The sequence below is a fragment of the Eleutherodactylus coqui genome, chromosome 10 (genome assembly GCF_035609145.1).
Source record: "Eleutherodactylus coqui strain aEleCoq1 chromosome 10, aEleCoq1.hap1, whole genome shotgun sequence".
NCBI classification, from domain to species: Eukaryota; Metazoa; Chordata; class Amphibia; order Anura; family Eleutherodactylidae; genus Eleutherodactylus; species Eleutherodactylus coqui.
Genome location: NC_089846.1, coordinates 81,193,578 through 81,210,815, shown reverse-complemented (window position 1 = coordinate 81,210,815; position 17,238 = coordinate 81,193,578). Strand labels below are relative to the sequence as shown.

General features: G+C 45.0%; 1 protein-coding gene across 2 annotated transcripts in view; it reads right to left on the bottom strand.

The window, feature by feature from the left end:
- DIAPH2 (diaphanous related formin 2) overlaps window positions 1–17,238 on the bottom strand; it is a 1,247,874-nt gene that overhangs the window by 934,389 nt on the left and 296,247 nt on the right. For both annotated transcript variants that reach the window (XM_066581425.1, XM_066581424.1), the window contains 3 exons: window positions 3,393–3,467; window positions 3,237–3,306; window positions 2,350–2,486 (listed from right to left, as the gene is read on the bottom strand). In XM_066581425.1, coding sequence (XP_066437522.1) covers window positions 2,350–2,486; window positions 3,237–3,306; window positions 3,393–3,467 — 282 coding nt within the window. The remainder of the gene's footprint in view (window positions 1–2,349; window positions 2,487–3,236; window positions 3,307–3,392; window positions 3,468–17,238) is intronic.

The window sequence follows — 17,238 nt, the reverse complement described above, 5'->3', positions numbered from 1 at the left end:
ATGTTAAAAACACATTGCATCTCACGAATATCATAGGTTCATGCTTTGCGATGTGACAAAAAGGAGGCTCCATAGGGAAACACGAAGATAAAAAAAATCGCAAAACGCAGAAAGAAAGGGCGAACAGCCCTTTTTTTCTCTCCACATTTTCACCCCACTTCATACATTCTTCCACTTGGATGTGCAGCCATTTATGACCACTCTTTGGCTACTACCACTCAGCCAGTTGTGAATCCACCTAACAGTTGCCTTGTCAATCCCATATTTGGTCATTATAGTATGAGATACTTTATCAAATGCTTTACTAAAGTCAAGATATACTTTATCCACCACATTTCCCTGATCAACCCAGTCAGTGATTCTGTCATAGAAGGAAATTAGATTTGTCTTGCATGACTTGTTTGTTACAAACCCATGCTGGCTCTGGTTAATTACTCCATTTTTATCCAAGTACTTGCATACGTGGTATTTAATAATTTGTTCAAAGATCTTTCTCGGTATAGAAGTCAGACTTACAGGCCTTTAGTTTGCTGGATCCACCTTCTTCCCTTTTTTGAAGATAGGGACAACATTTGCTTTTTTTTTTTTCAATCTTCTGGGACTTCTCCTGTACTCCAGGAATTTTCAAAGATAATGGTGAGTGGTTCACTAATTACCTCTGCTGCTTCCTTTAGTATCCTAGGATGTAATTCATCTGGAACTTGAGACTTGAATTCATTTAAGTTAGCTAAGTGTTCCCTGTCCTTAAGAACATCCAGCCATTGGATTCTTCCTATCCTCTTTCTGAGTTCACTAAAATCTGCCTTTCTGAAATCCAACCTTGACGTCTGAGTTTTCTCAGGTCTTCCTCCCCTTTTATCCAGAATTCAAGGACAGCATGATCACTGCCTCCTAAGTCACCCTTACTTCCTCAACCATTTCCTCCTTGTTGGTAAGAATTAGGTCCAAGATAGCAGATTCCCTTGTTTTCTCTTCTACCTTTTGGAAGGGAAAGTTGTCTGCAAGAGCGGATAAGAATTTGTTGGATCTATTACTTTTACCTGAGAGAGATTCCCAACAAATGTCTGGATGGGTAAAATCTCCCATGATCACTATGTCAAGATTCCCAACAAATGTCTGGATGGGTAAAATCACCCATGATCACAATGTCATGCTTTTTTGAGAGCTTGACCATCTGATGTAGAAAGAGTTCATCCATATCTTCTGCTTGTCCAGGTGGCCTATAGTAAATGCTTACAATGGTGTCCTTTCTGTTGTACTCTCCTTGTATTCTACCCAAACAGTTTCTACAGAACTCTCATGCTCTGAAGCTTGAATCTCAGTGGAGATGAATGTTTTCCTAACATACAACGCAACACTTCCTCCCCTTTTATTAGGTCTGTTTCTTATGAATACGATGAATTATTCAATCCTTGTATTCCATTCATGTGTATCATTCCACCACCTTTCCGTGATGCCTATGACATCATATTTCTCTTCCTGTGTTAGGAGCTCCAATCTCCTTGTATGTTTCCCATGCTCTGTGCATTTTTGTAAAAACATTTTAGTTTGTGATCCGTGTCTCTTGCTCCTCTACTTGCCTTCCAAATTTGTTGTCTTTGTTCTTTCTTTCCACTTCTGTTAGCAAGGTTCTCAAATGTATTCATTAGCTGAATATTTTTACGTTTCACTTCCCTTCCCATATTGTTCTAGTTTAAAGCTCTCCTAATGAGTGAAGCAAGGCGCAACCCGTCTCTAGCAAGCAGTCTATCATATAGGTAATTCACTCCCTGGTCTAGGAATCCAAATCTTTGCTGACGGCACCATCGACGTAGCCAGTTGTTCACCTCTAGGATCCTGTTCCATCTTCAGTAATTAGCACACTAATCACACAGGAGAAGGTACTGATGAACAGCCACTCACACACCCTCCTTATACTGAAGTAGGGCGGCTGCTCTGTACTATTCTTGCACATAGATAAAGCATATACAGTGTCAGGCCATATAGTACATGTAGTGCACCATGCAGGCTCAAAACCTATTAGTGACGCAACATGTCAATCCAGCAGGCTGCCCTACACCTCATAGGTGAACCACACCGACACTATGGGCTCCTCCAGCGTTCCAAGCCGCACTGCATGTTACTGATGAATACGCGGTATTAGTTAGTATTTTGGCCCGAACAGACAAGTTCTGTTAATATTAATTGGCCAAAGTTCTGTGACTCTTTTACACCATAAACTGGCATAAAAACCTTTCTGAATGTCCCCCATAGTTCCTTCTACTGATTAACCAACAAGATCTAAAGATGTTATTGACTTAGCTGGAAGTGAATAAAGTTTATAATGTTATATAAATGACAAGCACTTACATATTATCCTCCCCAACAATGCAAATGGCGGACAATATCTTCAAGATCTCGGTCATCATGTTGGCTTGCTTTGGATCAATAGCTCTGGCCAAAAGAGTTAAACTTTTTTCTTCTCCCAACATCCTTTGCAGGCCATACTGTTGAAGGATAAGCGAATGTCATCATTTAGAAAGTCACAAGATACAATTAATGTCCTCTACATATCCCGAACTGGATTCGAAATTGTTCTGGTTTCTCAACGTTTACCACCCATCATGGCATCCTGGTTCAGTATGTATATGTAAAGCATGCGCTTCTGTGGGCAATAGTATTAGATAAAAGTGATCGCAACAAATTTTCTAAAGTAATTTAGACAGAAAAACATTTACCAGAATACAATGCACTTGAAGATCTCAACTAAGGGGGCGTCCCAGTCAGCCGAATGTTGACAGCTACCAACTGTCAGGCATAAAAATTGTGAACGGAGAACACAAATGTATATAAATGTATCTAAGGACTAAAAAAACGTTCATATTTGATACAAATATTACAAAGTAAGCACAATACAGCGGATAAAAGACATAACTGACAGCTCTTCTCTCTGACAGTGGATGTTCTCTTAGTTTTACAGCCCACTAAGATAAATTCTCTCCTTAAATATCTCTCAGATAATTTAAAGAATTCTTGCCAGTTTTCATTTATTCTAATTGGTTGAACAGTCTGTATCGGCAAGAAAATGGTTAATTTTCCTCTGGTAATTTGCTGTAAAGATGAACCAGAGATGGGATTCACTTGTCACAACATTGTCATAGGCACAGTTGGCCTGGGGAAGAGATAATGCTTCATGTTCAGCAAGAAAAATGGAGGCGCCGCTGGTGAATGCGCTCCTCTCGCTGAGTCTCACCTACCTTATTGTTCATGAAAGCTTTCAGGCACTGGATGAGTTTATGCTGATTTTTCTTGTCAATATTTTCCTGCCTTGGGAAGAAAAAAAAAATAAAATAAAATGCAAAATGGAGTCTGAGAAGCCGAAAGCTGCAAGCAGAATTGTGAAGGATACGTACTGTTTTTTATCCAGCAGCTTCTCCAGAACGTCCAACAGGAGCCCGAGGCCTTCATGTCCAAAGTTGTTAACCCAACTGTGGAGAGAGAAGATAATTATTTAACACTGCTCAAAAAAAAGAAACTACACAGGTTTTTTTTTTTGCATTTGTTACTTTGCTCTGGTTTTTGTTTAATAAGGTTCAAGATTTGACATCTATTAAAAAGGTTGCCCAGGGAGGAGAAATACCAACTCAGTGAAGCAGTGTCAAAATCCCAAATAACCATTAGTGGCCCGGTTCTGACACAGTCCATTGTCTGTGAAGTCATCTCAGTGGCTGGCTGTTCAGCTTATTATAACTTGCTAAGAGCCAGCTTTTATAAAATCCGGTTTGGTCAGTTCACCAAAATTGGGCAAAAAGTTTGGTTTCGCCTGAATCAGTTAGAACTGAACCTAAACTTCACCCTTAAAAGTGGTGTATAACATGGGAGAAGAAGGTAAAAAAGAAGAAAATCAAGAAGAGGAAAAGAAAGATGTCAGACAGTCATATGTGGACATCGGTTTGATGTGGATTAACTGACGTAGTGACACCTGGAAACCCCTGGTTTTCAAGCTTAACCCCTCCAAGTGGAATACCAACTTTTCTGCAAGATTCTCAGGCCATTAAATGAACATACAGTCCCAGTTGTGTGGCTGCTGACACTGCATTGGACCAAGGTGTGGTACCGGAAGGTCTGAGTTAAAACATAGTAAATAGACAGGCTAAAGTTATGGCTGGCAGCACCGATGCATAAACAAAGTCTAGGTTATTAGTCAGGGCAGGTAGCAGACCAAACAGAATCCAGGAAACAGAACTGAAGTTAAGAAGTAGAGAGGACAGAATAGTGAAATACAGGCAGAGGGTCAGAACTAAAAACACACACAAGGGCTTTTTCATGACTGTCAGGATGAGACCAAATTGCTTAGACGTCCACCCTAGGAGGCGGTTGCCTTATATAGCAAGTCCAGGAAACACATTGGAGGGGCGCAAGTAATGGAAACACACACTGGCTCTTTAAGAAGCTAGATAGGAGCTTACACAAGCCCTAGGAGCAGAAGCCTGGGAACGAACAGAGGAGAAGCATGCAGAGAGAAAATGGAAGTGATGCCTGACCGCAGCAGCAGGTGAGTGAGGTGACAGAAGAAGAAAAAAGAGGAGGAAGAAATAAGAAGAAAAAGAAGAGGAGAAAGTAGAAGAGAAAGGAAGTAGAGGAAGTAGAAGAAAGAAGAAAAGGAGATGTAGGGAAAGGAGGACGAGGAAGAGGAAGTTCAGCCGAGATGAACCATTCGACATTCGGGTTTGTGTTGAACCAAACTTTTCACACAGTTCGACGCGAAACAGTGTTGGACTGTTTTAGTTCACTCAACACTAATTTTAAAAAATAAGCCATGCCCTTCTCTATTTGTGAATACAGTGTGAAAGAGAAGGAAGCTGACTAAGCTAATAAAATGAAATCCAGCTGCCTACGATAACATCATAAAAAATGGAAAAACCATACCACACGACCCAGTATCAGAACTGGGCTGGAAGTGGAAATTCCAAAACTACTGGACTGGGTAAGCATTTCTCTGCCTGGACAACCCCTATAACTTGCATATATTGGCAGTGGAATTTTTTTCAAAGTAGTGGTTAAAAAATTCACAATTACTACATACCTAAGAGTGGACTTCCTTGGGCCCACCAAATGACACTAAGTGCTATGTACCAACCATACAGAGCACATCCATTTAGAATTACTAGTAATTATTAGAAAATTATAGTACTAGTGTTTCTGGTGGTGCAATGCGCCACACAGCTCTGCTACATGCAAGTCACACACAGCTCTGCTGCATGCACGTCACACACATAGCTCTGCTACATGCAGGTCACACACAGCTCTGCTACATGTGACCTGTGATGACGTCACCATCATGTGTTCAGGGCGCAGAGCTAAGAGCCGGTAACTGACACTCAAAGGTGCTGTCAGACTATGCATTTAACTCACACGTCAAAAAAACGGAAAGATAACCATGTGGTCATTAGCACTTTGACATTGTAATCCTAGTTATCATTGAACATACAGGACACATAATCCATACGTTTTAAAAGGTTATTCCTGAATAATCCCATAAGAAATAGACCCTTGAGGTAAACGATTGACTCCAAAGTCACCTCCAAATGGGGTTGCCATTTGCTGGAGCTTTGGGACTCATTTTTGTGTCAGGGCCTTGACCCAACTAATCCTCTGAAGCTCTAGTGGGCTGGTCTGTTCCTCTGTATATTGCACTAGCATAGTATTTAGCCCTGTTTGGAGTGTATTCTCTTTCACATCAGACTCTTCTCCCAGTGAAGCTCAAAATTACACATTACCATCACGGCTGTGGAGTTGTTAACCAAACTTACAACCCTGGCTCTTATTTTTCTACACTCCGATTCCTTCGAAAATGACTCATACATAATAATTAGTAATATTAATATATTGATTGTTACCACTGTTACCATTTGTAATAAAATTGTAACAGACTTAAAGGGTTATTATAACCATAATTGACTTTATTCACCTATGTAGAGGATGAATGGAGCTGCAGTCGCGCATGCATGGTGAAGCTCCATTCTTTTCAATAGGACTAACAGAAGAAGCCAAGTACAAACACTCAGCTATCTCCAGCAGCCACATTGAGGATGAATGGAGTGCACCACGTATGTGCAACCATGATTCCGTCCGATCTCCTCCTCACGGCGGTGAACTGAGCTCACTGTGAGGAGAAGAGGAGGATTCAGACCTCCGCTTTCAGTAAAGATGAGAAACCAACTACTGATTAGAATAACCTATCCTACATGATTTTTAGAATACCCCTTTTATTATAATATATAATATATATATTTTTTTTTCAAAGTTGAAGTTAGAGTCAGTTAATTTCTACTGACTCCACCCAAAACTGACTCAAATTCAACAACCCTGATAAAAACTGTTATTCTAACCAAATCTTTGTAGTATAGAAGAAAGCTAGAAACTTGTGGAGAGGCTATATAGTACAATCACTTTGCATATGTCCACATGATTAAGATCAAACCTAAGCCCTTAACTGAATATAACTACTGTAATACTGCCCACTATGTACAAGAATATAACTACTATAATACTGCTCCTATGTGCAAGAATATAATTACAATAATACTGCCTCCTATGTACAAGAATGTAAATACTATAATACTGCACCCTATGTACAAGAATAACTACTATAATACTGCCTCCTATGTATAAGTATGTAACTACTTTAATACTGCTACCCTATGTACAAGAATATAACTACTATAATACTGCCTCCTATATATAAGTATGTAACTACTTTTATACTGCTACCCTATGTACAAGAATATAACTACTATAATACTGCCTCCTATGTACAAGAATATTACAACTATAATACTGCCTCCTATGTACAAGAATATAACTACTATAATACTGCCCCTATGTACAAGAATATAACTACTATAATACTGCCTCCTATGTACTAGAATATAACTACTATAATACTGCTCCTATGTACAAGAATATAACTACTATAATACTGCCCCATATGTACAAGAATATAACTACTATAATACTGCCGTCAATGTACAAAAATATAAGTACTATAATACTGCTCCATATGTACAAGAATATAAGTACTATAATACTGCTCCTATGTACAAGAATATAACTACTATAATACTGCTCCTATGTACAAGAATATAACTACTATAATACTGTCTCCTATGTACAAGAATATAACTACTATAATACTGCCTCTTATGTACAAGGATATAACTGCTGTAATACTGCTCCTATGTACAAGAATATAACTACTATAATACTGCCTCCCATGTACAAGAATATAACTACTATAATACTGCCTCCTATGTGCAAGAATATAACTACTATAATACTGCCTCCTATGTACAAGGATATAACTGCTATAATACTGCCCCTATGTACAAGATTATAACTACTATAATACTGCCTCCTATGTACAAGGATATAACTACTATAATACTGCTCCTATGTACAAGAATATAACTACTATAATACTGCCTCCCATGTACAAGAATATAACTACTATAATACTGCCTTCCATGTACAAGGATATAACTGCAATAATACTGCCTCCTATGTACAAGAATATAACTACTATAATACTGCTCTTATGTACAAGAATAGAACTATTATAATACTGCCTCGTATGTACAATAATATAACTAATATAATACTGTCCCCTATGTACAAGAATATAATTATTATAATATGACCTCCCATGTACAAGAATATAACTACTATAATACTGCTCCTATGTACAAGAATATAACTACTATAATATGGCCTCCTATGTACAAGAATATAACTACTATAATACTGTCCCCTATGTACAAGAATATTACTACTATAATACTGTCCCCTATGTACAAGAATATAACTACTATAATACGGCCTCCTATGTACAAGAATATAACTACTATAATACTGCCTCCTATGTACAAGAATATAACTACTATAATACTGCTCCTGTGTACAAGAATATAACTACTATAATACTGCCTCCTCTGTACAAGAATATAACTACGATAATACTGCCCGCTATGTGCAAGAATATAACTACTATATACTGCTCCTAAGTACAAGAATATAACTACTATGATACTGCCTCCTATGTACAATAATATAGCTACTATAATACTGCCTCCTATGTACAAGAATATAACTACTATAATACTGCCCCCTATGTACCAGAATATAACTACTATAATACTGCCCCTATGTACCAGAATATAACTACTATAATACTGCTGCTATGTACAAGACTATAACTACTATAATACTGCCCCCTATGTACAAGAATGTAACTACTATAATACTGCTCCCTGTGTACAAGAATATAACGACTATAATACTGCCCCCTATGTACCAGAATATAACTACTATAATACTGCTGCTATGTACAAGACTATAACTACTAGAATACTGTCCCCTACGTACAAGAGTATAACTACTATAATACTGCCCCCTATGTACAAGAATATAACTACTATAATACTGCCTCCTATGTACACGAATATAACTACTATAATACTGCCCCCTATGAACAAGAATGTAACTACTATAATACTGCCCCCTATGTACAAGAATATAACTACTATAATACTGCCTCCTATGTACACGAATATAACTACTATAATACTGCCCCCTATGTACAAGAATGTAACTACTATAATACTGCCCCCTATGAACAAGAATGTAACTACTATAATACTGCCCCCTATGTACATGAATATAACTACTATAATACTGCCCCCTATGTACAAGAATATAACTACTATAATACTGCCTCCTATGAACAAGAATATAACTACTATAATACTGCCCCCTATGAACAAGAATGTAACTACTATAATACTGCCCCCTGTGGTCACCCTTGTGCACCCCCAACTCCTTTAATTTAAACAGGATCACTAGAGACTAGAGATGAGCGAACACCAAAATGTTCGGGTGTTCGTTATTCGTAACGAACTTCCCGTGATGCTCGAGGGTTCGTTTCGAACAACGAACCCCATTGAAGTCAATGGGCGACCAGAACATTTTTGTATTTCGCCGATGCTCGCTAAGGTTTTCATGTGTGAAAATCTGGGCAATTCAGGAAAGTGATGGGAATGACACAGTGACGGATAGGGCAGGCGAGGGGCTACATGTTGGGCTGCATCTCAAGTTCCCAGGTCCCACTATTAAGCCACAATACCGGCAAGAGTGGGCCCCCCCCCTCCCAACAACTTTTACTTCTGAAAAGCCCTCATTAGCATGGCATACCTTTGCTAAGCACCACACTACCTCCAACAAAGCACAATCACTGCCTGCATGACACTCCACTGACACTTCTCCTGGGTTACATGCTGCCCAACCGCCCCCCCTCCCCCCCACAGCGCACACCAAAGTGTCCCTGCGCAGCCTTCAGCTGCCCTCATGCCACACCACGCTCATGTCTATTTAGAATTGCGTCTGCCATGACGAGGGACCGCAGGCACACACTGCAGAGGTTGGCACGGCTAGGCAGCGACCCTCTTTAAAAGTGGCGGAGCGATAGCCCACAATGCTGTACAGAAGCAATGAGAAATAGAATCCTGTGCCACCGCCATCAGGAGCTGCACACGTGGGCATAGCAATGGGGAACCTATGTGCCACACACTATTCATTCTGTCAAGGTGTCTGCATGCCCCAGTCAGACCGGGCTTTTTAATTCATAGACACAGGCAGGTACAACTCCCTATTGTGAAGTCCCTGTCGACCCACAGCATGGGTGGCTCCCTGGAACCCACTGGCGGTACACAGAAATATCCCATTGCATTGCCCAACACAGCTGAGGTAGTAATGTCGTGCTTAATGCAGGTGGGCTTCGGCCCACACTGCATGCCCCAGTCTGACTGGGGTTCTTTATAAGTGTACAGATGTAGTAAAAACTCCGTGTGCACCTACAGCATGGGTGGGTGCCAGGAAGCCACCGGCGGTACATAGAAATATCCCATTGCATTGCCCAACACAGCTGAGGTAGTAATGTTGTGCTTAACCCTTTCCAATCCAATTTGTATATGGTTTTCCTAGGGGGCTTACTCTTTTTCTGCTGTTATACAACGGCGCTATATGCTGGCTAAAGCCAGTACTGCATGAGCTGACACGTAGGATAGGCTCCGACAGCAGAGAGGCTGGCAATATACAGTAAGAGAACCCCGACGGACGTCTACCAACAACGGAGCTGTACAGCCTTAAACCCTAATGTCTTCACAGGTCACACAGTGGACTGGAAAGGGTTAATGCAGGTGGGCTTCGGCCCACACTGCATGCCCCAGTCAGACTGGGGTTCTTTACAAGTGGACACATGTAGGTTTAACTCCCTGTGGACCCACTGCCTGGGTGGGTGCCAGGAAGCCACCGGCGGTACATAGAAATATCCCATTGCATTGCCCAACACAGCTGAGGTAGTAATGTCGTGCGTAATACAGGTGGGCTTCGGCCCACACTGCATGCCCCAGTCAGACGGGTTCTTTAGAAGTGTACAGAAGTATTAAAAACTCAGTGTGCACCTACAGCATGGGTGGCTCCCTGGAACCCACCGGCGGTACACAAAAATATCCCATTGCATTGCCCAACACAGCTGAGGTAGTAATGTCGTGCGTAATGCAGGTGGGCTTCGGCCCACACTGCATGCCCCAGTCAGACTGGGGTTCTTTACAAGTGGACACATGTAGGTTTAACTCCCTGTGGACCCACTGCCTGGGTGGGTGCCAGGAAGCCACCGGCGGTACATAGAAATATCCCATTGCATTGCCCAACACAGCTGAGGTAGTAATGTCGTGCGTAATACAGGTGGGCTTCGGCCCACACTGCATGCCCCAGTCAGACGGGTTCTTTAGAAGTGTACAGAAGTATTAAAAACTCAGTGTGCACCTACAGCATGGGTGGCTCCCTGGAACCCACCGGCGGTACACAAAAATATCCCATTGCATTGCCCAACACAGCTGAGGTAACGTCAGCTGTAATGCAGGTGGGCTAAAAATTAATTTGATTACACTGTAGGCGAGGGCCCACACAAATTGCTGTATCAACAGTACTAATGTACATCCCAAAAATTGGCCATGGCCAGCCAAGAGGGCAGGTGAAACCCATTAATCGCTTTGGTTAATGTGGCTTAAGTGGTAACTAGGCCTGGAGGCAGCCCAGTGTAACGAAAAATTGGTTCAAGTTAAAGTTCCAATGCTTTTAAGCGCATTGAAACTTATAAAAATTGTTCTGAAAAATTATTTGAGTGAGCCTTGTGGCCCTAAGAAAAATTGCCCGTTCAGCGTGATTACGTGAGGTTTCAGGAGGTGGAGCAGGAGGAGGAGGAGGAGGAATATTAGACACAGATTGATGAAGCAGAAATGTCCCCGTTTTGGATGGTGAGAGAGAACGTAGCTTCCATCCGCGGGTGCAGCCTACGTATTGCTTACGTATCGCTGCTGTCCGCTGGTGGAGAACAGAAGTCTGGGGAAATCCAGCCTTTGTTCATCTTGATGAGTGTTAGCCTGTCGGCACTGTCGGTTGACAAGCGGCTACGCTTATCTGTGATGATTCCCCCAGCCGCACTAAACACCCTCTCCGACAACACGCTAGCCGCAGGACAAGCAAGCACCTCAAGGGCATACAGGGCTAGTTCAGGCCACGTGTCCAGCTTCGACACCCAGTAGTTGTAGGGGGCAGAGGCGTCACCAAGGATGGTCGTGCGATCCGCTACGTACTCCCTCACCATCCTTTTGCAGTGCTCCCGCCGACTCAGCCGTGACTGGGGAGCGGTGACACAGTCTTGGTGGGGAGCCATAAAGCTGGCCAGGCCCTTAAAGACTGTTGCACTGCCTGGGATGTACATGCTGCTCGATCTACGCACATCCCCTGCAACATGGCCCTCGGAACTGCGCCTTCTGCCACTAGCGCTGTCGGCTGGGAATTTTACCATCAGCTTGTCCGCAAGGGTCCTGTGGTATAGCAACACTCTCGAACCCCTTTCCTCTTCGGGAATCAGAGTGGGCAGGTTCTCCTTATACCGTGGATCGAGCAGTGTGTACACCCAGTAATCCGTCGTGGCCAGAATGCGTGCAACGCGAGGGTCACGAGAAAGGCATCCTAACATGAAGTCAGCCATGTGTGCCAGGGTACCTGTACGCAACACATGGCTGTCTTCACTAGGAAGATCACTTTCAGGATCCTCCTCCTCCTCCTCCTCCTCCTCAGGCCATACACGCTGAAAGGATGACAGGCAATCAGCCGGTGTACCGTCAGCAGCGGGCCAAGCTGTCTCTTCCCCCTCCTCCTCATCCTCCTCATGCTCCTCCTCCTCCTCCTGTACGCGCTGAGAAATAGACAGGAGGGTGCCCTGACTATCCAGCGGCATACTGTCTTCCCCCGCCCCCGTTTCCGAGCGCAAAGCAGCTGCCTTTATGGTTTGCAGGGAATTTCTCAAGATGCATAGCAGAGGAATGGTGACGCTAATGATTGTAGCATCGCCGCTCACCACCTGGGTAGACTCCTCAAAATTACCAAGGACATGGCAGATGTCTGCCAACCAGGCCCACTCTTCTGAAAGGAATTGAGGAGGCTGACTCCCACTGCGCCGCCCATGTTGGAGTTGGTATTCGACTATAGCTCTCCGTTGTTCATAGAGCCTGGCCAACATGTGGAGCGTAGAGTTCCACCGTGTGGGCACGTCGCACAGCAGTCGGTGCACTGGCAGCTTAAAGTGATGTTGCAGGGTGCGCAGGGTGGCAGCGTCCGTGTGGGACTTGCGGAAATGTGCGCAGAGCCGGCGCGCCTTTACGAGCAGGTCTGACAAGCGTGGGTAGCTTTTCAGAAACCGCTGAACCACCAAATTAAAGACGTGGGCCAGGCATGGCACGTGCGTGAGGCTGCCAAGCTGCAGAGCCGCCACCAGGTTACGGCCGTTGTCACACACGACCATGCCCGGTTGGAGGCTCAGCGGCGCAAGCCAGCGGTCGGTCTGCTGTGTCAGACCCTGCAGCAGTTCGTGGGCCGTGTGCCTCTTATCGCCTAAGCTGAGTAGTTTCAGCACGGCCTGCTGACGCTTGCCCACCGCTGTGATGCCACACCGCGCGACACCGACTGCTGGCGACATGCTGCTGCTAACACATCTTGATTGTGAGACAGAGGAGGAGGAGGAGGAGGAGGGTGCTTTAGTGGAGGAAGCATACACCTCCGCAGATACCAGCACCGAGCTGGGGCCCGCAATTCTGGGGGTGGGTAGGACGTGAGCGGTCCCAGGCTCTGACTCTGTCCCAGCCTCCACTAAATTCACCCAATGTGCCGTCAGGGAGATGTAGTGGCCCTGCCCGCCTGTGCTTGTCCACGTGTCCGTAGTTAAGTGGACCGTGGCAGTAACCGCGTTGGTGAGGGCGCGCACAATGTTGCGGGAGACGTGGTCGTGCAGGGCTGGGACGGCACATCGGGAAAAGTAGTGGCGACTGGGAACTGAGTAGCGCGGGGCCGCCGCCTCCATGATACTTTTGAAGGACTCCGTTTCCACAACCCTATACGGCAGCATCTCAAGGCTGATGAATTTTGCGATGCGGACGGTTAACGTTTGAGCGTGCGGGTGCGTGGCGGCGTACTTGCGCTTGCGCTCGAACACTTGCGCAAGCGACGGCTGAACGGTGCGCTGAACTACACTGCTGGATGGGGCCGAGGACAGCGGAGATGAGGGTGTGGGTGCAGGCCATGAGGCGGTAGTGCCTGTGTCCTGAGAGGGGGGTTGCATCTCAGTGGCAGGTTGGGGCACAGGGGGAGAGGCAGGGGTGCAAACCGGAGACGGTGAACGGCCTTTGTCCCACCTTGCGGGGTGCTTGGCCATCATATGTCTGCGCATGGTGGTGGTGGTGAGGCTGTTGGTGTTGGCTCCCCGGCTGAGCTTTGCGCGACAAAGGTTGCACACCACTGTTCGTCGGTCGTCAGGCGTCTCTGTGAAAAACTGCCAGACCTTAGAGCACCTCGGCCTACGCAGGGTGGCATGGCGCGAGGGGGCGCTTTGGGAAACACTTGGTGGATTATTCGGTCTGGCCCTGCCTCTACCCCTGGCCACCGCACTGCCTCTTGCAACCTGCCCTGCTGATGCCCTTGACTCCCCCTCTGAAGACCTGTCCTCCTGAGTAAGCGTTGCACACCAGGTGGGGTCAGTCACCTCATCGTCCTGCTGCTCTTCCTCCGAATCCTCTGTGCGCTGCTCCCTGGGACTTACTGCCCTTACTACTACCTCACTGCAAGACAACTGTGTCTGATCGTCATCGTCCTCCTCACCCACAGAAAGTTGTTGAGACAGTTGGCGGAAGTCCCCAGCCTCTTCCCCCGGACCCCGGGAACTTTCGAATGGTTGGGCATCAGTGACGATAAACTCCTCTGGTGGGAGAGGAACCGCTGCTGCCCAATCTAAGCAGGGGCCCGAGAACAGTTCCTGGGAGTGTTCCCGCTCCTGAGCAGGTGTCATTGTAGTGGACTGAGGAGGCTGGGAGGAAGGAGGAGCAGCAGACAGAGGATTCGGATTGGCAGCAGTGGACGGCGCAGAACTGCGGGTAGACGATAGGTTGCTCGAAGCACTTTCTGCCATCCAGGACAGGACCTGCTCACACTGCTCATTTTCTAATAACCGTCTCCCGCGTGGACCCATTAATTGGGCGATGAATGTGGGGACGCCAGAAACGTGCCTCTCTCCTAATCGCGCAGCAGACAGCTGCGACACACCTGGATCAGGAGCTTGGCCTGTGCCCACACCCTCACTTGGCCCTCCGCGTCCTCGGCCACGTCCACGTCCACGTCCTCTAGGCTTACCCCTACCCCTCAGCATGCTGTATTACCAGTGATTAGATTTCCCAGGCAGGAAATAAATTGGCGCAAGACTGCAGGCCAAATATAATTTTTGCCCTTTTTGGAAAACGAAAGGCCCCACTGCCTCTAGTGAATGAATTATCTAAGTTTAATAACTGTGCTGTGTCCCTGCTTATGTGTCACAGAACGTGAGGGTAGCAGAGTTATTATAACTCTTGGAGAGCAGGTATTTTTTTTCCCAATTAAGGAAAGCAAATGGCGAAGCCAGCAGTAAAGCGTAGCTGGCTGCGTATGATTTAGCAATGTTTTTCACGCAGCTCACACGTCTACACAGGCGTAAGGACGGACACAGGCTGGACAAATAGATTTGTTTTCAGTTTTTTCCCACCAACAGGCAGCACTGCGTATATTCAATGAACCTGCGAAGTTTAATAACTGCGCTGTGTCCCTGCTTATGTGTCACAGAACGTGAGGGTAGCAGAGTTATTATAACTCTTGGAGAGCAGGTATTTTTTTTCCCAATTAAGGAAAGCAAATGGCGAACCCAGCAGTAAAGCGTAGCTGGGTGCGTATGATTTAGCAATGTTTTTCACGCAGCTCACACGTCTACACAGGCGTAAGGACGGACACAGGCTGGACAAATAGATTTGTTTTCAGTTTTTTCCCACCAACAGGCAGCACTGCGTATATTCAATGAACCTGCGAAGTTTAATAACTGCGCTGTGTCCCTGCTTATGTGTCACAGAACGTGAGGGTAGCAGAGTTATTATAACTCTTGGAGAGCAGGTATTTTTTTTTCCCAATTAAGGAAAGCAAATGGCGAACCCAGCAGTAAAGCGTAGCTGGCTGCGTATGATTTAGCAATGTTTTTCACGCAGCTCACACGTCTACACAGGCGTAAGGACGGACACAGGCTGGACAAATAGATTTGTTTTCAGTTTTTTCCCACCAACAGGCAGCACTGCGTATATTCAATGAACCTGCGAAGTTTAATAACTGCGCTGTGTCCCTGCTTATGTGTCACAGAACGTGAGGGTAGCAGAGTTATTATAACTCTTGGAGAGCAGGTATTTTTTTTCCCAATTAAGGAAAGCAAATGGCGAACCCAGCAGTAAAGCGTAGCTGGGTGCGTATGATTTAGCAATGTTTTTCACGCAGCTCACACGTCTACACAGGCGTAAGGACGGACACAGGCTGGACAAATAGATTTGTTTTCAGTTTTTTCCCACCAACAGGCAGCACTGCGTATATTCAATGAACCTGCGAAGTTTAATAACTGCGCTGTGTCCCTGCTTATGTGTCACAGAACGTGAGGGTAGCAGAGTTATTATAACTCTTGGAGAGCAGGTATTTTTTTTCCCAATTAAGGAAAGCAAATGGCGAACCCAGCAGTAAAGCGTAGCTGGGTGCGTATGATTTAGCAATGTTTTTCACGCAGCTCACACGTCTACACAGGCGTAAGGACGGACACAGGCTGGACAAATAGATTTGTTTTCAGTTTTTTCCCACCAACAGGCAGCACTGCGTATATTCAATGAACCTGCGAAGTTTAATAACTGCGCTGTGTCCCTGCTTATGTGTCACAGAACGTGAGGGTAGCAGAGTTATTATAACTCTTGGAGAGCAGGTATTTTTTTTTCCCAATTAAGGAAAGCAAATGGCGAACCCAGCAGTAAAGCGTAGCTGGCTGCGTATGATTTAGCAATGTTTTTCACGGAGCTCACACGTCTACACAGGCGTAAGGACGGACACAGGCTGGACAAATAGATTTGTTTTCAGTTTTTTCCCACCAACAGGCAGCACTGCGTATATTCAATGAACCTGCGAAGTTTAATAACTGCGCTGTGTCCCTGCTTATGTGTCACAGAACGTGAGGGTAGCAGAGTTATTATAACTCTTGGAGAGCAGGTATTTTTTTTTCCCAATTAAGGAAAGCAAATGGCGAACCCAGCAGTAAAGCGTAGCTGGCTGCGTATGATTTAGCAATGTTTTTCACGCAGCTCACACGTCTACACAGGCGTAAGGACGGACACAGGCTGGACAAATAGATTTGTTTTCAGTTTTTTCCCACCAACAGGCAGCACTGCGTATATTCTATGAATAATAACTGTGTTGTGGCCCTGCCTATACAATTCTTTCCCTGCAGTATCAATGGAGGGTGCAATGCTCTGCAGAGGCGATTTTGAGAAGCCCAAAAAAAATGCAGCACAGCCAACAGCAGCCTGGACAGTACTGCACACGGATAAATATGGCCCTAGAAAGGACCGTTGAGGTTCTTGAAGGCTACACTCACTCCTAACACTCTCCCTGCCTATGCAGCACTTCTGTCCCTAATGCCAGGTGCAACGGTCTGCAGAGGCGATTTTGAGAAAAAAAAAAAAATCCCACTGCTAACAGCAGCCAACACACAGCTATCAGTGGCCCTAATAAGGACCTTTGGGGGGTCTTGAAGCCTACACT